Raw genomic sequence first — 24,810 nt, 5'->3', positions numbered from 1 at the left:
CACATGAATTATGTGACTCACTCCTGCACATCTGTAGCCTATATGTAGTCCCAGACTTTTAAATTTAACACAAAAAGCTCCACTTCAGTTCAATGTGGCAACCAAATTTTATGCACATTTACAACCCTCTTGGAGAGAAGAAATCACAGTACAGTCTTTTGCATTTAGTAAAATCGCACATATACAGATTCTTCTTGAATGTGTAGTTTAACGTTTTGCTCGCCTTCTAAGCAGAAATCAAACAGCTACCATATCAGCAGGACCAAGAGCAGGAGACCATCCGTGGTTTTATTCAGTGAAAAAACCAGAGGAGAGGCAGGGAGAGGCCGGCGCTACAGTCAGAAGAGATTAACTTCTCCTTCACGTAGCAAAACATCCTCACTCACGTCACCCTTCAAGCTACTTTGCCACTTCTCTCCTTACTCCTTGAGCTCAGCTAAGATAATACTGTAAACTGTAGTATTTGCACTTGTTTATTTGTGTTACGGTGCTTGCTTTTGACTCAGCAGCAAACCGGAGTTGACTTTTTCACGTCAGACATCTCAAAGTTTCAAGCCCGAGGCAAGGTAACAAGTAGCTACAGCTGTTCCCCAGCAGGGGCACACTTCCCCAAATTTGCAGCAGCTATCAGGCCCCTCTTCTGTCAAACCAGCTCCCAGATCAGATTTAAGAAACAGACACTCTCTCTACTTTTAAGACTAGGCTTAAAACCTCCCTTTTTGATATAGCACATAACCAGGGCTGGATCAGGTAACCCTGAACCATCCCTTTGTTACGCTGCAATAGGCTCAGGCTGCTGTGGGAACGTCCCATGATGCACTGCGCATTTCTTCTTCACCTCTTTCCACTTTTTGTGTGTTTACACCTGTTTCTCTCTGTTCTCCTCTCCCCAGCACACCCCAGAGGTTTCTTTCTGTTAAAAGGGAGTTTTTCCCTTCCTACTGTCGCCAAGTGCTTGCTGACAGGGGGCCGTCTGATTGTTGGGGTTGTTTCTATTGTAGGGTCTTTACCCTACAATAGAAACTGCCTTGAGGCAACTTTTGTTGTGAATCGGCGCTATATACAAATAACTAGATTGAATTGAACTGAACAAGCTACATTCTCCTAAATGAAATAATTTTCAGTAGTTTTACTTTTCTTTACTTTTAACACATTTAACCAACCAAAACTGTGACAGATGCTACAACTGTGTATTACTACAAAATGATAAAGACACTTTGGGCACAGACAGCTTGCACTTGTTTTAGCTATAAGCATGCTGAACATAAAGAGACAGAGTGTCAGAAAAATGTGCTTGGTAACATTTGATGTAAGTATGTTTTAAGCTTTAATATTATACTAATTATGACCCCATTCTGGTCACAAAAGCTCTTAAATCATCAGGTGGAGAACCAGAAAGTAAGAATATGCAAAGGGTCCTGTAATGTAAGTAAGAGTAGCAGCCATGGCTTCCACCAAGCGCTCACCAAAAATAGGTATCAGAAGCACAAACTGGAATATAATATAAAAAGCATTCAGTCTGAAAATGATCTTAACAGGGCGAGGAAAAAAGAGTGAGCCCAGATGTGCAAACTTAACTATATATGCTGTGTAGGAGTGATCCAGCTGGACAGAACATGCACAGCCCTCCAGGGAAAACTCTGGCTTCCCTTAAGAGTACAAATGCCCCACAGGAAACATTAAGGCATGGGAGTGTAAACACTGAAGTGTGTGTCTGTGTGGTATGTGGAAAAATGTGGAAGCAGGCAGTAAGAGTGAAATCAGGCCCGACTGACATGGGCAGTAAGGCTTCAAGTCACACTTATGACATAACACATTTGATGTGAGCACGACCTATTGTTCCCTCCGGCCACGCAGAGAATATCAGAGGGTTGGAAAATAAGTTCGGAGGAACGTCAGTGTAATGCTAATGAGGAGCCCAGGAGCTGGTTAGGGATTACATGTGCTTGGATGGAACTTAATGCTCACATAATGCTTGGGTGGACCTTCATGTTCAGAATAGAAAAGTGCATGCGCACACACACACACACACACACACACACACACACACACACACACACACACACAGACAAGCCAGCACATAACTCCTCAACCAAATTTAAAAAACTTGCTCACATATACACACACACTAAGCAACGAGGCGAAGCATGCACATACCCAATACCCACAGACACACACTCACATGACCCCAATCTGCAGCAGAACATACCACATAAATGCTAAATAATTTAGATCTGACCCCATTATGCAGTTGCTAAAATGTACAGTACGCTTAAAATACATTAGCAGAGCCTCACCACAGGTTTCTTCACCAATGTTTCAACCATAAACCCCTTACACATGCAATATATTTGTAAATGCATGCACTGTGAGTATGTATAAGGTACATATCCAGTGGCAAATAGTGCAAAGCATTTTTATACTCATCAGGAGACACTTTGAAATCATCCAAAGCACTTTTATGAGTTATATTAGTGCATGCTTCTTTCCATTGTCACTACAGCTTCAAATTGATTATAATACTTTTGTTTTTAACCTATCTGCCACTGTGCACTGAAGCTCTTGAGTACAATTGAGAACAGAGTATGCTGCAGAGCCAGCCTCAAAAGTTGGTTTTTAAAATAATGAGAGATCAAGCGTTAAGCTGACTTGACTACTTAACTTTGGAAAGATACTTAGCAGCGTTTCTGTGACTGATTAACGTTTGTCAGCAATTCATTTTTGTAGCCTTTGTGTTGGTTATTATTTAGGTTATAGTTCTTTATTTGTAAATTGCAATTAAAGTAACGAATTATATCTAAATCTTTTCATAGTGCAGGTATAGACTTAGTCTGTCTCTTATATTAGCAGTGTGTGAGCCACCAGATGGTTGATTTTGTGAGCAGAGCAACAAAAGAGCTGCAGTGCAGCATGGGACAAAGAATTAGCGCTGCTGCCGCTACATTTAGCCTTTAAACAAAACATGCAAAGCAGCACTTAAAACTCCCCTGGACTTCTGCCTTGTCACAGCTGTTTCAGAGTGTGCGATGAAAAAAAAAAAATCTAACAACACTCACATCTGAGCAAAAACCGCACATCTGGTTCCCAGCGCTGAGTTATAAAAATGTTCTTGGGGCTTTGATTTTACTGCATAACAACAGACTGATTTGCATCCGCTGGTTTCTCCAGAAATAGATTTAGGATTCAATGACAAAAGTATAGTTTTACAACTGCTACTGTAACACAGTGTGGTAGATGTGACCGCGTCTTAAGTCTCTACTGAGCAGGACTCAGTGTCACAGAGCAATAGGTGACACTTACAGAAGCACAGGTCCTGTCATGTCATCTATGTCCAAACAGGAGCGCCTGTCTGACATTGTGTACTCCTCTATCCCTCCTTCCTCCTTCCAGGTGCCCTTGATGTTCAGTTCACTGAAGGTTTCTGTCCTATGTTTAATCATTCAAGCCTTCCCAGACACACGACACTAGGGACTAAATGAAAGGGAGAAGAAGAATGGCTGAGAGACAAAAAATGCAGCAGTGATAGAGGAGCAAGACAGGAGATATTTGGAGTGTAAAAAAGAACTTTTGAGGGTGTTAAAATATTACATACTTATATTAGAAGGAAGGTGAAATTTAGTTAAAAACTGCAATCAGTATCTGATTTTTTTGTTAATCAAAGCTAACCTTACCTAAATAGGTATTGTTTAGGTAATAGAACTTAGCCTTTATTGGACAGTGAAAGCCAAGCGGGACAGGGAAGCATGGAGAGAGATATGCCACAGAGGGCCATGGGTCAGACTCAAACCCGGGCCACTGCTCATGCGGGATGTGATTGCCTGCTCACCTACTGACATATACTGGCACCCAATAGTAACGACATGTAACAGCTGTAACTCACTAAGGAAGTTAAGGAAATTGGGCAGTCTGCCTAATACTACTCATCATGTTACACAACTAATTGATTGACTGATTGATTGATTGAAAGGCTTTGGAATTCAATAGGAGCAGTTGGTACAGCTTAAGCATAATCAAGTCGGTATTAAGAGGAAGAGAGACGACAGACGGGGAGAGAGGCGTATAATCAAAAGAGAAAGCAGCCTGAACACAGCGAGAAAGGTGGGGGGAAAAACTTAGAGGGGACAGTGGGGGGACTGTTAGTGATGTGGAATTAACAGGCTTTTATCGGCATGTTCCTTTGCCAAAGGGCTCACCTAGCCTGACAGTGTCACGCTGGGATTATGTACCAATACAGAACCAAATTTTTTTGAAAGAGAACCTCAAGCTGCAACCCTTTCCTACAAATATGCTAAAAATATGAACAGCATTGTATAACTTGGCTCAGAGTCCCAGAAGCTTTTAGAAATATTATCCAGCGGACATCTACACGTGTCCTTAAGTGATTCTCAGTTACAGTGATATAGATTTCAACAGGTCCAGCAGTAAATCTTGACTACCTGGAAAAACAACTAAAAACACATTTGTTTTACTACCTGATGATGTAAACAGAGTGCACACACTGACGCTCAGTGAGTTAGTTAGAAAGCAGCTAAAGCGAATCGCTGCTCAAGTGCAAATCTGCACCTACTTATTCCATGAGATGGGATATAACTTTTAAAAAAAGAAGCAAATACGCACCATGCATGACAACATAAATCAAGCACTACTCATTATTTTGTTTATTTGACTGTCTGTATTTAGACTTCAGAGACATCCATTTTCCACTGTGATATTAGCTCTTTCTCCCCTCACTTTCCTCCACTGCCCCACCCTCCTGCCTCTGCAGTACTCTGTGTCTTTCCTTTATCATAACTTCTATGTATCTTGAAATGCTGCCCACAAACGCTCCTTTATTGTTTTTATCTCCGTCATCCTCCCACCACCACCACCACCACCACCCGCTGGCTGGGTGACAACACATACGCTACCAATCAATACAGCGCTCACTCGCATTCGGGGCATGTGCAGGTACACATGTTGCATGAACACACACAACATGGATAGGAGTGTGGTGACGGTTTATGCGGTTGCTATAGAAACTGCTCTCTTTCAGGTATGGCGTGTCAAGATGAAAAAAGTAGCAATGAACTATCACATGCAACATATCTTGTGCCCTGAGAGTCTGCACACAAGCACTGCAAACAAAAGCCTTCCATACTGAGGATGCACATTAAGATACACAGCTGTAAGATATGAAATATGCATGACAAAAAACACACTGAAGACAGACAGAATATCATGTGGATTTCCAGTAATCCAGGCTCTTCATTTATAATAAAGTGAAATTGTGCACAAGTATGTATTTAAAGACATGTAGTCTAGAATAAATTTGATTGTATGTCACGTCTGCTGGCATACGCTGTTTTACTCTCTTAGTAGATGCATAAAAATTGATATGTGCTGCCACACCCCTCCAAGGCTGTGACTATAGGGATTATTGCAGAGCCTGTATGTCTGGAGGAACATTTTGATTAGTCAAGGAGGCTGTCTTTTGGCTGCCAGACTCCCTGATTATCTCGAGAGAAGAGCAGGAGAGAAAATCAGTTGTAAGACTGAAAACACATGTTTCATTTCCCCTGCCTTCTTTCCTCTATCTCTCTCCTTCTTGCCCTCTGGCATCCAACTGAACGTCGGTTGGCAACGCCGACCAGCCTGCCGCATGAAGATGAAGAAGGAGAAGGAGAAGAAAACAGGGAGGAATAGTGCAAAAAGCAAAAAAGCAAGGCATTCGTATCCTCACAGGGAACAGAAAAGGCAAAATTACTGTACACAGAGAACAAAAGTGATGCCAAATGTATAAAACAAAATGCAGTAAAGTAAAACTGTAAAGCTAACAGTACACTATTCGTCCACTGGTGTCTCACCCACCCACACAACCATATATTCAAACATATGCAAGACGAAGGTATATAACACACTCACTTGTTCTTAATATGCACATACAGGTTCGAACACATTTCCTGAAGAGGTATTTCAATATTTGCTAAGTAGCTGGTAGTGTAGTGATAGCTCTCATGTCTGAGAGCTGTCTCATGGCTCAAATCTCTGCTCTGTGAATTTAACACAACTGTCAAGTTTTCGTATCGTGAAACAATTCCAAGGCGATTAAAAGAAGCATTGCGCTTTCCATTAAGTTTTTATTTCCAGTCATATTGTCATCATATTTAACTTTTACCATAACTTTTGCATAACCGTTCCCATTCATTAGGCAGATGAATGCCTAATGAATGGGAATAACCCTAACCCTTACAACCTACATGGCAGAGCAGTCACACCAGTGCTCACTAAACATGCCACTTATTTTTGAAGATTTCATGCATAAAAGAGAAGTGCTTCACGTATTATGAGGTGAATAAATTTAAATACTACCCTCACTTAAAGTCTACCCTCACTGCCATAAACCAGTGGCCAAAATAAAAGAAACGCCACTCAGTAGTGGTGTAGTTCAATAACCCCTTAATCTACAACCTTCCAGAAAGCCAGACGAAATAACACCTCTCTCAAACATTTATAGCCTCTACGAAGGCGGAATTTATTGCAAGATTATTTTATTAGACTGCAGACCATTTAGCCACTATAGTGTATATAGTAGATCACTTTGCCAAGCACTCACAGACACACCAAGACCTTTAGTGAGAGACTTTTGCTCATGTGAATAAACAACCAGCAGAGCGCAAACGTGAGTCAGTCATGAGTGGGTTAATATTCTTCACCAACACCTGGCAACCTCTCAGCAGGCAGCAACCAGGAAAAGCTCAGGTTACCGGAACTGACAACGCCAAAGCACAGACAGACACACACACACACACACACACACACACACACACACACCGAAAATCAAATTTGTAGCACCACCTATTTCTGTTTATCTGGCTTCCCGCATTTCCAAGTGTCTATACATCTTGTTTTACACACATTTCTTACATAAGCACACAATGAGAGGAGGATTTATTCATTATTTAACATTTGACAGCAGTCACAAGGCAGCAGCACTCCTTCAGAAATCCATGCAAACACACATGCACACAATATCCTTATCATGCACTAAGCACACAATTAGACCATACACTGTAACCCCACCCCTCACCCCTCCATACACACCCACACATCTCCAAACAGGTGGCTCTGCCTCAGCCAGGAAACCGGGAAGCTGGTTGTTGCTTTCTTCTCATTACATCCCAAAAGAGACAAAATGTACAAATCCTCCCCTCCTCTCCGTCTCCCTGTGCACATCTGTCTCCTCCTGCAGCCACTGCACAGACAGGTTTTCCCCAGCTGCTTGGCTAAGCTAACCCTGAGCACTATATATAGGACTCAGCAGAGCCAAATCAGACACAAAAACACTCGAGCCGGTGATGCGGAGACAAACAGCAGCACTGAAGAGGAAGCAGAGTGGTGATAAAGGCTTTGTATTTACCGTTCGCGCCGGCTTAGCACAGGAGCATCTTTACTGAGGTGTCGCTTACTCCTTCTTCATCCTTGCTCTGATCTCCTCCCTTCTTCCGCGCTCTGTATGGGTGGGGAATTGTCAAACGGCTGCAGCAGCGGCAGCATCAGTAGCAGCTCTGGGGCCTCTCTCTCTCTCTTTTACTCTCTTTCCTCCGCCCCCTCTCCACACACTCTCTTTCCTAGCCTCCCGTTCCTCTCACTCTCTCACCCCACCCCCAAAGACCCTCCTTCTTAACAACCTTCCTCCATCATTTTCTCCTTTTCTCTCCTGCGTTCTCTCCCCCCGTTCTCCCTGGACCTGCATGTGTTTGCGGCGAGCTGCACAATTCCACTCTGTTGAATAAAAATCAACACCGCTACAGCCTTCGGTTACATCAGGAGTCCACGGAGGAAAGGTGTCACTGGCAATTGGAATATGAACAACCAAATAGACCCGCCCTCATCTCTGCTTCTCCCAATTTCATGTCTTAAGTCGTGGCACTAATTTAACAAGGTCTTGACTGATGCTGCTTTTTCTCATTTCGCCTTTTCTGCTAAGATACACATCTAATAAACGTTTATGGCATTAATAAATGAGGCGTAGCGTTAGCTGGCAGGTTTTGTAGTTATGGCTGTGCAGGAGCCTGTGTATAATATTTATACATTATATTACAGGAGTTTTATTGTTTGTTTTTACAGTATTCTAGTAGGATTTATGTCTCACTGTGTCTTTAAGTGGTGCTCTGCACTCTTATGGTCACAGGTTATATGTATATAAAAATCTTCTGGAGAAGTGATACCAATGTGTAATTCCTTTCTAATTGCCAGTGGGGGACAACTTTACGGTTGCAAAATACCTATGATTGCATAAAGTCTATGAGAAAACTACTCCACTTCTCACTTGAATGTTGTCCTTGGTGTACGCTTTCCTGGTGGGTTTATGATTTTAGTCTCTAGTTTCAACTCTTACTGGTGTACTGGTTGCAAAGTTTCAGCCGCATTAAAAATCCAAGAGGGCTATAAAGTAGGCTATGCTTTGAGTAGCTGCTTTATGAGCATGCTGTGTAGTGTCCCTTTGTTTCTCAGATCACCCACCCTTTGCCCCTTCAGAGCACCAAGGAAGCAGATCTGAAAAGCTTCAAGATGGGCACTAACCAATGACTGGCATCACAGTGGCTACATATGAGAAAAGCTGGCCAAAGACACAAAAGCACCTGAACAATGATGCAATCAAGAACAACCAGACATCCCAATGTTTCCAATATTCCTATCTTGTAACATCACTGTCTATAAATATCTCCTAAACTATGTCCAGATCAATCTGGAACAATGAGGGAGCCCCTGCTCAGGGCAGCTACACACACTGACCTGACCAGTCACCCAGCACATTTTGCCCCCCCCCCCCCCCCCCCCCCCCCCTTATTGATGCTGGCAACTTTTCCAACTTTAGCCAGAGGCAATAATGCTGTGTGCGTTGTGATCAACTCACAGATTCTTATAAACCTTGCGGAGGTTTTAGCAAGAGTTTAATCATTTACAAACAAGTGAGAATTTATCTATTTGCATTGTTAATGAACTACAATAAATAAAAGAACTGATATAGTTTGACATCTTCCAATTTACAACTTATTACACAACTTCCCGAGTTCTTAATAACTTGTAGCCAAAAATGTGGCAGAAAAAGAAAGAAATAATACAATAACTAATATTTTGTGAGAAACACTGTAATCATTACAGCTATCACGGCTGAAAATCAATTGTATCAACCCTGTCACAATGACCAATGGCTTATTCATAATCAAGTATACCAAACATATTTCACAGCGGTGTTTTTAGGCTGCAGAGAGTGAATGTTTCACAGGATCATTACTCCACATTCGTGGGCTGACACGTTGCCTGCTGAGATGCACAGACTGTATATAAAAGATGGGTCTGGATTCCAGGTCTGAAAAATGAAGCCAACATGAAAGTGCCTAAAACGTGCTTTCTTTCTAAAGGCCAACAGGGAATGACTCCTGCAGCTGCAAAAGGAAGTCGCATTATGTAGAAGTCTGAAGTCACGAGTTTTATCATATAAACTAATGTTGCTTTGTTTTTTCAGTTTTATGAGCGTTCCAAGTGCAATGTAGTTTCAAAGATTTGGACTTTAACTGCACTACTTATATTGTTGTAATAGTTATACTGACATAAACCTTCTATGATGTGCATGTGTGAATGTGGGTATGCCAATGTTAACCCCTAAAATTATTTAATCCAGTTAAGGTGATTTTTTCCTTCTAATGCAGCAGAATTTAGTTTCCTGTGTCACTAATGGATGAAATCACAAACCAACTCAGCCTTGCCTCTCAAACTTTGTCTCCAAACTGCTCAGCCTGAGCTGTCCTTCTGATGTCCTCATTTCTAATCCTGTCCCTTCTGATCACTCCTGCATCTTCAACCCTGCCACCTCCAGCTCCACCTCCTGTGTTTTAGTCAGTGTCACACTTTCAAAGCCATAGCTTATAGCAGGTATATATTATATAAGAGACAGAGTGCCATTTGGTTGGAACCAAAGGTCAAATGTGTTCGCTCGTATCTGGATATTTGAATCTGTTCTTGTATATGTTGTAATTATGTTGTATTCTTGGCACCATAGGGAAATGACATGACATTGACATCAACTGACACTGGTTTTATCATTTAAAAATTATTAGGTCATGAGCTAGAAAGCAACTCATCTGAAATTTTGTCTGGAAGGAACTGTCAGAAGATGTCTCAATTCGATCGTGGCCAGGCACGGCCCGCCCTGATTTACATCATATCTGCTTAGATTAGCACAAACATGAAGCTGCACAGGCCAGGCCTGTGGCGTCAGTCAACCTCTCTGCCTGGGTGTGGACACTGAGAAGGTGTGTGTATGTGTGTTTGTGCTTGCGTCTACGTTGTACTGAGCTGTTCTCTCTCCATTATCAGATCTTTTTCAAGACACTGTGAACGACGCCACAGAAAATAGCCATTAAAGTCGAATAACAGATTTTTAAAACTGTTTAAATTCATCATTAAAACTCATCCCACAGGTTTTAGAGGTCAATGTGGTGCGACCTGTTGGTTTTGTTGTTCTCTTTCTACTGTTTCTCCTACAGGGTAAATCTCAGTGTGCTCTGCTTTAACTCTCAGCAGTTTTACATAGGTAAAAAAAGGCAAGGGGATGAACTGGGGGGGGGGGGGGGGGGGGGTAATGTAGTTACACAGTAATATCTTAGAGAACACACCTGGGATGAATTGAGTTGGAGAGAAAGAGTAAAACACATCTTGTTAAATGTCAGCTGATACAACAACCTTGTGAGTCAAAACAGTGTGAGAAAGTGGGTGGTGATAGTGTTATTCCTGCTGAGTTGTGAAGTTAATTTCAGCATACTGTTCTATTGTTAACCTCGTTTTATTCGTGTGTCATTGATTGGAAGAACTTAAGATACAGATTGTGGGGTCAGGTAAAGCAACACAGCCATTTAGGATTATTGATTAGCCGTCGCTCCTCTTTGCACCGGCACAACTCATATCATTGTGAGGCCTCTCATCTTAGTTGGCCAGCTGCTAGCAGTACACAATTGTTGCCATAGGGATGGTGTCCAGGGAGACAGCTGTGGCCTTTTAGCAGCAGCCACACAACAGACAGAAGGTCATTCCTCACCGAGGGAACCTTTCTCCAACTGTCCATCACAGATTGTTTCCAGGCAACAGGTCAAAAGCCCTTTTTTTTCTTCCTTCTTCCATCTTCGCAGTGTTTCCTCTTGCCATTTAGGAAGCAAAATAACCAATTAAATTCAAGAAAAAGCAGACACATGGGAATATAACTAATAAGCAGGCAATGAAATTAAGTTTCAGCATCACAGCAAAGATTCAATTAAAAACTTTGAAATAGTAGCTTATATAACTTCCTGGTACCCTGGTCTCACACCTCCCTATAATATATTAGCACCTTTTTAAATTGACATGGGGCAAACATGTTAGCAAACTGTTTCCTTTTTCTCATCCAGTTAATACTGACCCAACATGAGCATTTAAGCTCTCCCTATTAGTCCTGAGTCTTCATGTAGTAACAGACTGACTCCACACCAAAAAGACCCATGAAGCCATGCTGGCCCAAATAAAAATAATTTAAAATGTTAAAAAAAATGTAAATATTTTCTCAGTTTATTATAATCCGAAGTAAATTGTATGCTATTGTTACCTTGGGAATATGTGATTATATACTTTATGCATTTAGGTATGCAGACATCGTCGAGATGACCTATTCAAGTTCAAACCCAGCATCAGAATGGGGAAGAAAGAATTTAAGTAAGAAACTCCTGATCTACTGAGATTTCTGAAAAACAAGCAACTGTTGGGTTTACAGAAAATGGTCTGAAAAAGAGAATGTATCCAGTGTGAGCCAGTTCTCCAGGTGAACATGCCTTGTTGATGCTAGGAGAGAAGCCAGACTGCTTCCAGCTGACAGGAAGGAAACAATAATTCAAATAACCACTCATTATAACCAAGGTATGCAGAACAAATCTCTAAACCAAACCTACAAGCAGAAGGGCTTCAGCAGCAGAATACCACACCAGGTGCCCCTCCTTGGTCATTGCTGCTGCAGCATTTCAATGGTAGGGTAAAAATATAGGGTAAATAACATGAAAGCATGGATCCATCCTGCCTTGTATCAATGGCCCATCCCATTGTGACCACAGTATACCAATCTTGGCTACTACCAGTGGGATAACACACCATGTCACAAAGCTTACATGATCTCAAACTGGTTGGTTGAACATTACAGTGAGTTCACTGTACTCAATGACCTCCAAAGTCTTTAGATCTCAGTACAATAGAGCACCTTTGGGATGTGTTGGAAGAGTAGATTCTTGCCATGAATGCACAGCTGAGAAATTTCCAGCAACTGTGTGATGCCAGACCTCAAAATCCAGGAAACAGTTCTGGTGTACTACCATATTTCTTCTCATCTTACATCAAAGTGTGTTTTATTGGAATTTGTTATTAGGCATCTTTTGACTGTGACAAAGTGGAAGAGCAGTTGAAATGCTTTCCATTTGTCCCATATGTGTTTACCTTTTTTTGCACATTGTACACATTATTCTGTTATTGATTTGCTATTTGTCAAGTAACATTGCTTCACTCACCATCCCGGGTTTGTTTGTGTAAGCGTTCTGTTGCCGGCAAATCAAACATTCTGCAAATTAGGACAAATACTAAGTTATGTTTCTCTATATTTTATTATGTTACAGATTAAGTCCTTTGTTCATACTGTTTTCAGCATTCTCAACAAGACAAGTGATGGAAGGGCTATCCAAAAATAGGCTCTTTTTGGTTTCGTTTAATGCCCCAACAAAGGCCACAGTGCATCTGCTTAAGGAAATGTGTAAAATAAACCCTTTCTCATTACTGAGCTTCTCTTTGATCCATAGCTGAGTCTGTCTTTGCATGAATGACCATGGTGCAGTGCTGACTGTGTGAGTGAAGCTATCAGCAGCAACACCAAAAAGATTGTCAGGCACCCAGCTGGATTGCCTCCTAACAGTATCTCCCGTATTTAAAAATAGCACGCACACACAAAATTACACAACATTACTGCTTTATGTTGTGGTTACTTTGAATGTTAGGGAGGGAAAAAAAATAAAAGACAAGTTTTGCTTTGACGGTTTTCTGTTTACATAGAGAGAGCAGTTTATCAGAAAGTTTTACATATAACGTTACTTCTCAGTGGAAGAAAGACTGATGGGAGACAGAAAGTTTGGTTATTTTGTCATTTGTACAGTATCTAGCTTTAATAATTTTTGTCTGGAAGGAACTGTCAGAAGATGTCTCAATTCGATCGTGGCCACAACCTTTAACAGCAGGTTGTGGCAAATTTTCAAATATGAAATTATGTAATTGATGTTATTATTTTAACTTGAAAAACACATTCAAATAAAACAAATTAAAAGGCTGCAAAGGAGGAACGGAGCTTGCAGATTTCACTCTCGAACTGATTTCAAACGATTGCCGCTCATAGCAGCAGCAGCCACTACGCTCTGTCAGTTCCCCTCTGTCAGTGTGTCAGCGCTCCTGCTAATGGGCATGTTGCCAAGACAACAGCTCAAACACCTTGCCATCTGGGACCACCTGGTGGAGGCCTCCAAAAGACAACTTCACTAACTTGACTTCACTACACAAATACATGCATGAAGGCAGAGTGCAAACTGGCACTTGCATCTACAACACACACCCAACCACCCGCCTATCTGTTTTGCACTGAATTATGCTAGCCTACTGTGCTCCTTTAGTAATATTTCATCTGGTATATCCAAGCCAAAAGAATATATATCATTTGAAATATGACTGCGTTCGCTGTCAGAAGAGACAGACAAATGTAGAAATTATGTGTCAAAAATTATGTCTGTGGAAAATGACATAACTGGGGTTCATAAAGTAGCAAGCATACCACTTTCTTATACTGCTGTTTCTCCTGGTGAAGTGTGGTTACTTCAAGCTTTAGAGCTCGGTTTCTCTCCTCCAGCAGTCGAAAGCGGCTTGCGTGGTAGACAGTGGAGTGGCCTGTAGCTTGCTGAGATGAAACATCATATCTGGACTGCAAGACAAATAATAAAGATAAGAATAACCAGTGTTGAACATTCCTGTATTATTAAATACAATATCATTTTAGTAGTAGCTGTAATAGTGCTGGTAGAGCCAGGCTAACACTTCTGTGAAGCAGTCCTTCAAGACCAACATTATCCTGCTGCTAAGATGTTACAAGTGATCATGTTCATATGATGCCATGCAGGTTTAGAGGTTTAAAGCCTCAGGCAGACTGGGACCAGTTGGTCAGCCCCAGGCACCACTGGTTGTTAGGATAAATGTGTATTCCATGACACCAACAACCTATATATATACATATACATATATATAAAAACACCCAGCACGCCCCTGCGGGCGGTTTATCCTTCAAGCTCGGGTCCTCTACCAGAGGCCTGGGAGCTTGAGGGTCCTGCGTAGTATCTTAGCTGTTCCCAGGACTGCGCTCTTCTGGACAGAGATCTCCGATGTTGTTCCCGGGATCTGCTGGAGCCACTCGCCTAGCTTGGGAGTCACCGCACCTAGTGCTCCGATTACCACGGGGACCACCGTTACCTTCACCCTCCACATCCTCTCGAGCTCTTCTCTGAGCTGAGCCCTTGGTATTTCTCCAGCTTCTCGTGTTCCTTCTTTCTGATATTGCTGTCATTCAGAACCACTACATCGATCACTACGGCCGTCTTCTTCTGTTTGTCTACCACCACTATGTCCGGTTGGTTAGCCACCACCATTTTGTCCGTCTGTATCTGGAAGTCCCACAGGATCTTAGCTCGGTCATTCTCCACCACCCTTGGGGGCATCTCCCATTTTGACCTCGGGACTTCCAGGTTATACTCGGCACAGATGTTGCTGTACACTATGCCGGCCACTTGGTTATGGCGTTCCATGTAGTGCACAGGTTGGTCAGTCTGGTCTTGCAGTCTCGGCTGATTGTTCTGTCTACCAGTAGCTGGTGTTTTGCACCTCTGGTATTCTTGCCAATCCCTTTCTGTGCCCCACTCATGTATTGACCCATGTGCTTGTTCATCTTAGCCGATATGATGCCTGACAGGAGCTTCCATGTGGTACTGAGGCAGGTTATTGGTCGGTAGTTGGATGGGACTGGTCCCTTCTTGGGGTCCTTGGGGATCAGGACCGTTCGACCTTCGGTTAGCCATTCCGGGTGTCTCTCGTTAACTAGCAGCTGGTTCATTTGTGCTGCCAGACGCTCGTGGAGTGCAGTCAGCTTCTTTAGCCAGTAGGCGTGAACCATGTCGGGCCCTGGTGCTGTCCAACTCTTCATACTGGAGACCCTTTCTTGGATATCTGCCACTGTGATGGTTACTGGACCCTGTTCAGGGAGGTCGCTATGGTCTGCCCTCAGATCCACTAGCCACTAAGCATTGCCGTTATGGGTTGTGTCCTTCTCCCATATGCTCTTCCAGTATTGCTCCGTCTCCAGCCTTGGTGATGCTTATCTCTTATTGTTCCCTTGCCACTGAGAGTACACCTTTGCTGGTTCTGTGGAGAACAGCTGGTTTATTCTCCTGCCTTCTATCTCTCTGGTGTACCTCCTCAAGCGGATGGCCAAGGCTGTGAGTCTTTGCTTGGCAGTTTCCAAGGCCTCAGGTATGGACAGTTTGCTGTATTTCTTATGCACCTTCTTTGCCGCACCTTTCTGCAACTCCGTTAGTTGTCCAGATACAGACGGACAAAATGGTGGTGGCTAACCAACCGGACATAGTGGTGGTAGACAAACAGAAGAAGACGGCCGTAGTGATCGATGTAGCGGTTCCGAATGACAGCAATATCAGGAAGAAGGAACACGAGAAGCTGGAGAAATACCAAGGGCTCAGAGAAGAGCTCGAGAGGATGTGGAGGGTGAAGGTAACGGTGGTCCCCGTGGTAATCGGAGCACTAGGTGCGGTGACTCCCAAGCTAGGCGAGTGGCTCCAGCAGATCCCGGGAACAACATCGGAGATCTCTGTCCAGAAGAGCGCAGTCCTGGGAACAGCTAAGATACTGCGCAGGACCCTGAAGCTCCCAGGCCTCTGGTAGAGGACCCAAGCTTGAAGGATAAAACCGCCCGCAGGGGCATGCTGGGTGTTTTGTTTTTATATATATATATATATATATATATATATATATATATATATATATATATATATATATATATATATATATATATATATGTATATATATATATATATATATATATATATATATATATATATTAGCAACTTTCTGTCATTTAATTGTTTATCTGTTACATAATTACTTTGCTGTAGTATTTATCGATGGGAAAAGCTATAAAAAGTTTAGAAATCTATGCACTCCTTCACATTTCACATTTTCCAGAGCCATCCAGTGGTCCCGATTGGAGTCTTTGCCAGGCTAATTCTGGCCCCCTGGATTTATGTTTGATACCTCTGTCCTAAACCAAAAAACTAAATCAAATGTGACCCTGTGCATATTAGCAAACATATTATCCACAGGGAAACATGAAAGTGTCTGTCTATTATCGTCTAATGGCAATTACCCAAAACCTTAAAAGTGAAATTCAGGTGGATCTCATGGAAGATGTGCAGCGGACAAGTTTTGTCATGAAATCCTCCAGTGTGTATAAAACAATCTGTTGTCCACACAGGAGTCATCACCCTTGTAATAATATTTAAACACACAATCACATTATATTATTAATGTGGATATCAGTGCCACATTTACTAGAGATATTTCACTACAAAACCTGGCAACCTCATGGTGACCTAACAGGAAACGTAAGGCAACCATTATCTGCATAAAATCATCTGGCACTTTATTCAAGTTACTTAACCAACCAATTCGCATGATTAATATACAGTAAAGAGAAGCCATATTGACAGTGTTTCTTACAACAGTCTACTGCTTCAGTCCCATATGGTCAGTGACAGGAAAGGGATTAGTGGGTCTGATAATGAAGCTGCTGCAGCTCAGTCTGCACATCAGTGTATTTTTTTTAACATTTTCTTGATGGCATAAAAAAGCCTTTAAAATCCAAAATTTCACTTGCTTAAATTCTCAGTGGAAATGTAGTGCATATCTGCAACAGGCAGGCTGGAAGCATCCCTTGTGCTGCTGAGTTAGTCTTCTTTCATGAAAGACATCCATCGGAGCAGTTTGGTGGCACTTTTCCATTCATAGCTGTCGTGTTTTGGAATAGAACTGCTATGCTGTCTGTCTTTTTTCAAAGTTTCCAATCACGCTGGAGCTACCAGAGGGACTGTAGATAGCAGAGGTATTAGGCAGCTTTTTTGCTGAAGTTAGAGAAAATCTGATTTAAGATACAGTAAAAATGTATTTGTGCCTCCTGGAATTAAACACAACCCCGAAGATAGAAGGATGCATTTTGCTCTGATATATATACAGAACATTCCCCTGTACGTAAGGCTAAAGAAAGATTTGGTGCTGTGCTACACTCTGCTTACTTTAAGTATTACAGGAAAATGTTAGAGAAGTATAATCTGAAATGCCCAAAAAAGCATTAGTCTTTCATATTTGCCTCCTGAAAAAGCACACTTAGCCTGCCCAGACACACAAGTATTACCACATTAGCACCTCAAACAAAGGAAAGCTTTTGCCTGCATTACTTTGAAGTCTGTTCTCTTTTGTCTTTTCCCTCCCTATACTAGCTTTTCATCTAATTTTTTTTTAAGTTACTAAACCCATCTCAAGGAACTTTAAAGCTGTGGTCAAATTGTCAGCCCACTGTTCTCATCAAGCATTATTTCTTTTTACCAATCTCTGACAGACCAACCAACAGATGGCTCTCACTTCAGTTTATATTATTCTAATATATCAATTTGCTTGTTACCAGAACAGTTGGTATTTTGGCACACAAAACAATTCACACACTCGCACACATACAAACAATAACCAGATCCCCTTGATGGAAAGCCAAACCATCACACTCCACAAAGCACATATGAAAAAACAAAGTTGCAGACAAGATGACAGTTTACCCACAGAGCGTAAGCTTCTGAAGCCAGTACGATGGAAGTGCCAAGTAGACAGAAAGACAGCCAGATCCACCTGTTAATACACCAGACCCGCTAAGCAGTCGAGCCTACACATATATCCACCAGTGTAATATGGTGATCTTTCCAAGAACAGACAGAGAGATGGACCTGCCAACCAGTGCTGTTGGTTTTCCAAACAGACAGACAGACTAACACATTCTGTCAGGCTGTTCAGAGCAAGATATTAGGCCATATTGACGTCCCTATGAGAGCTGATTTTGTGAGTCATTTACCACAGAACCACTGGTTTCCAGATTTAACATGCTAAAAAATATATATGGCTAAAGGCAGGTAACCTCTTTAGTGACTTGACAACAAAATGAAAATATTTTCTCAGCTTCATTTAAAATATTTTGGACATTTTAGCATCTGGGTGACTGGACTCTGGAGCAAACACATAAACTCTAATCACAGGCAGTTAAGACATCCAAGGGAGACATGATACCATACAATCAGACTCCTAATTTAACAGAGTTTGGTGCATCTAAGCACTGTAACCAGTCCCTGTCTGGCAGGGCCCAATTGTGCCGTCCACACAGGAGTCGTCATCCTTGTACTGAGAAAGCTGGCAAAGCTGCTCTGACAGCAGTTACGTCAGAGTTTAGAATAATGGCACACTCATGCACACTGGGGTCACAGGAAATACCAACAGCATTTGCTTCTAAGTGTGAGCCAGAAAAGGCGCAATTAAAGGAAGATTATAAAAAGTCCAGATGCTAAGCTGGTATTTTATCCATTCCCTGCCTTTAATTCAGAGAGAATGAGCAAAAGGCAAAATGTTTTTCCATAAAACACATCTGAGTCACTCCTGGGTGACTAGGAGTGACTCAGATGTGTGACTAGGTAAAAGGTATAGGTGTAGCTAACAATTCACCTTGATCTCTTGATTTAGGCCACCAATGTCCAAAGTAAAACTTTAACAGATCTTTAAAAGGCCTGGAGAACTGTTGGTCAAGAGCACAAATAAAAATTACAAGAAAATCCAGCTCCTGAGGGGTGGCTCAAGATTTTTGCACAGTGCTGTACATCCAATATTCTGCACAAGCTATGGATAACCATAAGACAACAGAAAATATTACCAATATTAATACCATATAAATCGGCAGACTGAGGGCAGAGGGATGAGATGAATTAATTAGTTGAGAAAATTCAGACGCAATACAGTCTCAGAAACAATCAGCGAGAAGACCTTGCAGCAGTATACATAAGATTTTTACCATCTGAGAATTTTCTTTTGTATTTAATATCTCAATGATTTTACATAAATAGTAATAATAATTTACTCGTGTTTGTATAAATCTGCCACAGCATCTCATAAGTTGCTCTGAAGTAGTAAAATCTGCCTGTTCCCCATAAAACCAGTCTGTTTTACTTCCACTCATGCAGTCTCCGCCTGCGTGACAACCTTTGGGAATACAGCAATACTCCACTCTCAGAGGAAGTGTATGCCTCCAGTCTGATTTAATGCACTGGCCAAGGTTCTTACCTGTGTGCAGTGTGGTTGGTTTATATTGCTGTTGTGTGTGTCTTTGTTGATTTCAGTGACCCACAATGTAAGATACTTTCACTTCAGATTTTATATGTTCCGTCGAGAGTCTTTTTAATTTTGTTTTGTTTGTTTTTTACTTCCATCTAAGGGATATATTCCTTTTTTGTGTTTGCAATCGGTAAAGGTCACAGCTGTGGAGTGCTGTAGTGTGTGTACTGCTCAAAGGCAAGTCTGTAAAGCAGGTAACTGCTACAAAGGGATTTGTAGAGCTTACTGACTGCTATACTTAACTTCCATGACATATTTCACAGAGCCGTGTTCATAATTTTCTGATGAAGTGCCAAGGAGCAGCGCACTAAAAAAGGTAGGCAGGTGAATGACGCAAATATTTATTGCATTGATACCAACACTGGTATTGGTATTGGGTCGATATTAGTGTGACAGGATAGATACTTTCTTTCTATCCTCCACGTTTAGTATGATGGCCACTGATTTGTGTTAAATAATGAAAAGCTGAAAGGTGTGTATTGTGTTAACTAAGTATTTTGGAAACTGAAAATCTCACTGATTTAGTGGTTATTAAAATGTGTTAAGAATTTCTCAATTGATGATGATTAATCTCATAAACACTGAGGCACTGCTCTCTACTCTACATAAGCTTCCTTTATCAGATAAAAGTATCGGTATCAACAATATTGGCCCAGCATTTACTTGGTATGTAATCTATGCCAAAATGTTCAATATGGTACAGCACAAGAACACATTTCTGGGAAATAAAAATAGCAAAATAACATTCATTAAAGGCTATGAAGGCAAGCAGCAGAAACCTAAAAATACAGGGAGCTTAATTTCTGCACAATACCGGTGACAACAGCGGTGATGGACGCACAGTGAGTGCATTATCCATTTAAAACTAATGAACAACTGGAGGCTGGGGGAACTGTTTATTAACCAAAGCAGATAATGTGGGTAGCTATTAAGATATTACAGCATATGATTATGTAATACGGGCTTTTTACTTCTTTATACCCCTCACAGTTAAGCTTCACTCCCATTTTCCAGCAATTAATAGCTACCAACTTTATCAGCACGCAGACAAATGCTGTGTGCTTTCAAGAGTCTGCTTAATAAGAATCACATTTTCTGGGACGTCTGTGGATTGCTGCTTTGTTTGATGACTCCCGCTAAAGGGACACAGTAGAATAGATTAGGGAGGCAGCATGTGGTGGCTGGACTTGAACCAAGGGCACTGTGGTTAAGTGGTGTGTGCTCAGCCAACCGAGCTGCCAGGATACCCCTAAGGTAATCTTTTTTTTTTTGACTAGGGGGAATTTAAATTTATTGTCATGTCGCCATCTGGTGAGGAAGTGAAACACTTGCATCCGTGCTGCCTGATGCCTGAGGTGGATACATATGATCAAAAACAAAGAAAGAAAGGACGAAGCAAAGGAAGAAATCCAGCCAAGATTTTCAGAGAAACAATTCGCCCACTGCTCCTTTGAGGAAGAACCGTTTATATTTTTAATACAGTTACTTATTTATTTGTTCATTTATTTATTTATTTATTTTAGAGAGGTTTGCACAGTGATGCTAGCGTGCAGTGGTTTTGCAAAGAGACCCACGGTAATAACACTGTCCCTACTGCAAACGCAGTATCTTTTTTGTCCCGAATTGTCTCTCTTTTCTTCCCGTCACACCACAGACCGGCAGCGGAGGCGCAGGCGACACGTCACTGTGCGTAACCCACGTGTGTGTGTGTGTGTGTGTGTGTGTGTGTGTGTGTGTGTGTGTGTCGGGGTCTTAGTGCATCTGTGTGCGTGCTGCAGCTTCAACAGCTTGCCTAGTCCACACACACCCGTGGCTGGCCTGGATTATCACCTTAACAGCGAGACCAAAAACAGTGCCACCTTCCTGGCACCCAAACAGTTCCTGCACCCTCTCACCATCGCTGCCAAACACCCCCCACCTCCACCTTTCTACTGGTGTCAGTACCTTTCTCTCTTACTACGTCTGTCATCCAAAGGATGTGTTCAATTGACCAAACATCAACGTCACGCACGCGAAAAAAGGAGGGATGTGTTGGAGGGGCATGCACGGCATTACATCATACATCGTCCACTTCACCTGACCTCGCAGGTGAAGTGAGGCTCATATTTTGAGTTCAGAAGTTGTCTTCTGTAATTTGCTAAATAATCTTAGATAATCTTGATGTTAGGTAATGATGTCTGCTTTTCTCACTTGATACGTACATGTTTCCAGAAATGAAGAGTTTTTGCTGAAACATACAACACTGTGTAAAAGTACTGAGCCACCCCACATTTCTTTATAATGTTGTAGGAAAATGGGAAATATGTGCAGCAATTTATTGAAAGGTGTGTGGAAACTCACATGGAAATGCATTATATAAGGCAAAAACAGAGTTTGTACCATTCTAATGAGCTTGAAAGTCAATATTCAGTATTTAGGTTCCTTTGTAAGTGCGCATCCGCCATTAGAGTGCTGCATCCTGTAACCTATAATTTCCTTCGGGATTAATAAAGTATTCTGATTCTGATTATTCTTCAAGACAGTCTGAACTCACTTAGGAGAGCTTTCCTGTGATATCTTCAAGCAGTCATAAGATTATATAGTTCCTCCTGCTTCTTGAACTTCATTTAAAGTTGTTCTTTGGGTGTTTTTTGTTTGTTTTTGTGTTAAGTTGGTTGTTTTAGTTTGTTTTTGCTCCTTTATCTGTCGAGATGCTTCAATAATGCTGAGGTCTGCGCTCTCAGGAGGCCCATCCATCACTCATAGTGTTCTGTATGTTTTTATATCCAGGTATGCTTTTACTGCATTAGGTATGTGTTTGGGAATACTGTAATGCTGAAAAATGAAGCCATTAACAATGAGATGCTTTCAAGACAGGTATTACATGATGGATCAAAATTTGATGGTACTTTCCTATATCAATAATTCCATCAATTTTAACAAGATCTCCAAGCTGAAAAGCAGTCCCAAACCATGGTAGAGCATCCGCCATATGTTACAGATAGACACTCACTGTTGTAGTTCTCTCCTGACGTCCTCTGCACATATCAATGATGATTCAAACCTTAGATTTACAGTTTTTACTGAATGCTTAAACCCTAACTGTGATTCTTATAGCACAATTTCTAAAACTATTAATACTTATAGCAAAACCACTCACTGAGTTTGCAAAACTAAAAGCACAAACACTGCTTTGCACTCAGTTTGCCATTTTGTAACACACACTTTGCAAACCTGTAGCTACAATCCACTGCACAGCACTCTTTTTGCAGAACTATAAACACAACTCACTGCTTTACACTCAATTTCCAAATGATCAACGCACTCCTAGCAAAGCTAAGCTATACTATACAACCGTGGCTCAGGGGGTTGGGAAGCATCTCTGTAACCAGAAGGTCGCCGGTTCGATCCCTGGGCTCTCTGTCCTGGTCGTTGTGTCCTTGGGCAAGACACTTTACCCTACCGCCTACTAATGTTGGCCAGAGGGGCCGATGGCGCGATATGGCAGCCTCGCTTCTGTCAGTCTGTCCCAGGGCAGCTGTGGCTACAACTGTAGCTTGCCTCCACCAGTGTGTGAATGCGAGAGTGAATGAATAATGGTATTGTAAAGCGCTTTGGGTGCCTTGAAAAGCGCTATATAAATCCAATCCATTATTATTATACACATTTAAGGCCATTATTTACACTATTTTGCCAACTGTCTGGCACACTGTCACATGTGAAAACTTTTTTAGATAATTAGTTCACTTTGCAATCAGCCTAAGCACTATAATACAGGTAAGCTGTGTGTGCGGAGTACAATGGAGGGAGCAGAAAGAGTGAGAAGTAGAGGAGGCCGAGGAAGAGGACGTGGAGGTGAAGAAGTAGGATGAAGAGGACGACAAGGACAAGGAGGAGCAAGAGGAAGACGAGGAGGGGGGAGAGGAAGATGAGGAGGGGGGAGAGGAAGGGTAGGAAGAGTAAGAAATAGAATTGCTGATCACATCAGAGCTACAATAGTGGACCATGTAATCAACCGTGGAATGACCCTGAGGGTAGCTGGCCAACGGGTCCAGCCTAACTCGAGCCGCTACACTGTAGCAAGCACCATAAGGACATCTTGAAATGAGAATCGGTTAGTACAGTCACTTCGCACAAAGATTTGTAGCACTGCCATATGCCAATGAGAAACACACCAATACCATTGATGTAAAAATACTGAAATTGTTACTTTACAGAATTGCTAGATGACCAGATGCTGGGGGCAGAGGAAGCATGTTCACTGCAGACCAAGTAACCCATATAGCCATTATGGCGATTGCAAATAATCCTATACTTGGAAATAAACACTTGTGTTTGTTTTGATGTGTTTGACTAAACACCAGTACTTGAAGTTTGGATCCCTCTATGCTTATGGATCTATGACAGAAGTATGAGCTCAAACTGACATAGCCTACCTTGTGCACAGAGAAAGCAAAAGCCAGATGTGTTTTGTATTCATACCATCAGTGTGCAGTTGGCGCATTGTGTGCTTAGTAGATGATGGCTTGTGTGTACTGTTTGATACGGAAACACCATTTTTACGAAGGTGTGAAGAGTTAATCTAGCTGTGTTTGCTTTTGCAAGAGAACTACAATGTTTTGATTATTGGGTGACAGGTTTTCTTATTTGTGTGAAGAGTTTTGCAAAATTAGCCAATAGTTACAAAAAATGTGCTTAAGCAATCAGAAAAAACTGTAAACACCAGTACTTGAAGTTTGGATCCCTCTATGCTTATGGATCTATGACAAAAGTATGAGCTCAAACTGACATAGCCTACCTTGTGCACAGAGAAAGCAAAAGCCAGATGTGTTTTTTATTCATACCATTAGTGTGTAGTTGGTGCATTGTGTGCTTATTAATATGATGGCTTGTGTTAACTGTTGGATACAAAAATACAATTTTTACAAAGGTGTGGAGAGTTAAGCAAGGGTTATTCGCTTTTACAAGAAAACTACAATGTTTTGCTGATTGGGTGACAGGTTTTCTTATTTGTGTGTAGAGTTTTGCAAAAATAGCCAATAGTTACAAAAAATGTGCTCAAGCCATCAGAAAAAACTGTAAAATCTGGATTCATGACTCTGTGTGTTCTTATGTAATTTTGCATGCCTCAGCCTTTTCTCCCTGCTTCCCTTTGTTCAGAAAGGCTTCTTTACAGCCAAACTGTTATCTTTGGCATTTCTCACAGATTTAGATAAAGAAATGGGAAGAAAGAAAGGGGGTCTGTAACAAGAGAAATCATTT

At 41.6% G+C, this 24,810-nt stretch overlaps 1 protein-coding gene across 11 annotated transcripts in view; it reads right to left on the bottom strand.

The window, feature by feature from the left end:
- rimbp2a (RIMS binding protein 2a) overlaps positions 1 to 24,810 on the bottom strand; it is a 73,591-nt gene that overhangs the window by 44,534 nt on the left and 4,247 nt on the right. For 9 of the 11 annotated variants that reach the window (XR_014893023.1, XM_085279329.1, XM_085279328.1 and 6 more), the window contains exon 3: positions 13,865 to 14,011. Coding sequence is in view for 8 of the 11 variants with exons in the window: in XM_085279329.1 (XP_085135455.1) it covers positions 13,865 to 14,011 (147 nt within the window). In the remaining 3 variants the exon portion in view is untranslated. Of the gene's footprint in view, positions 1 to 7,080; positions 7,181 to 7,396; positions 7,812 to 13,864; positions 14,012 to 24,810 lie in introns of those variants that run through there. The other 2 variants (XM_085279336.1, XM_085279337.1) reach the window with 2 other exon arrangements.

The sequence above is a fragment of the Mchenga conophoros genome, linkage group LG7, assembly GCF_057382185.1.
Source record: "Mchenga conophoros isolate Kocher_MC1m ecotype Shallow Benthic linkage group LG7, M_conophoros_male_GT1.1, whole genome shotgun sequence".
NCBI classification, from domain to species: Eukaryota; Metazoa; Chordata; class Actinopteri; order Cichliformes; family Cichlidae; genus Mchenga; species Mchenga conophoros.
Note: the sequence above shows the minus strand (reverse complement) of the source record. Positions and strands in the feature narration are given on the sequence as shown.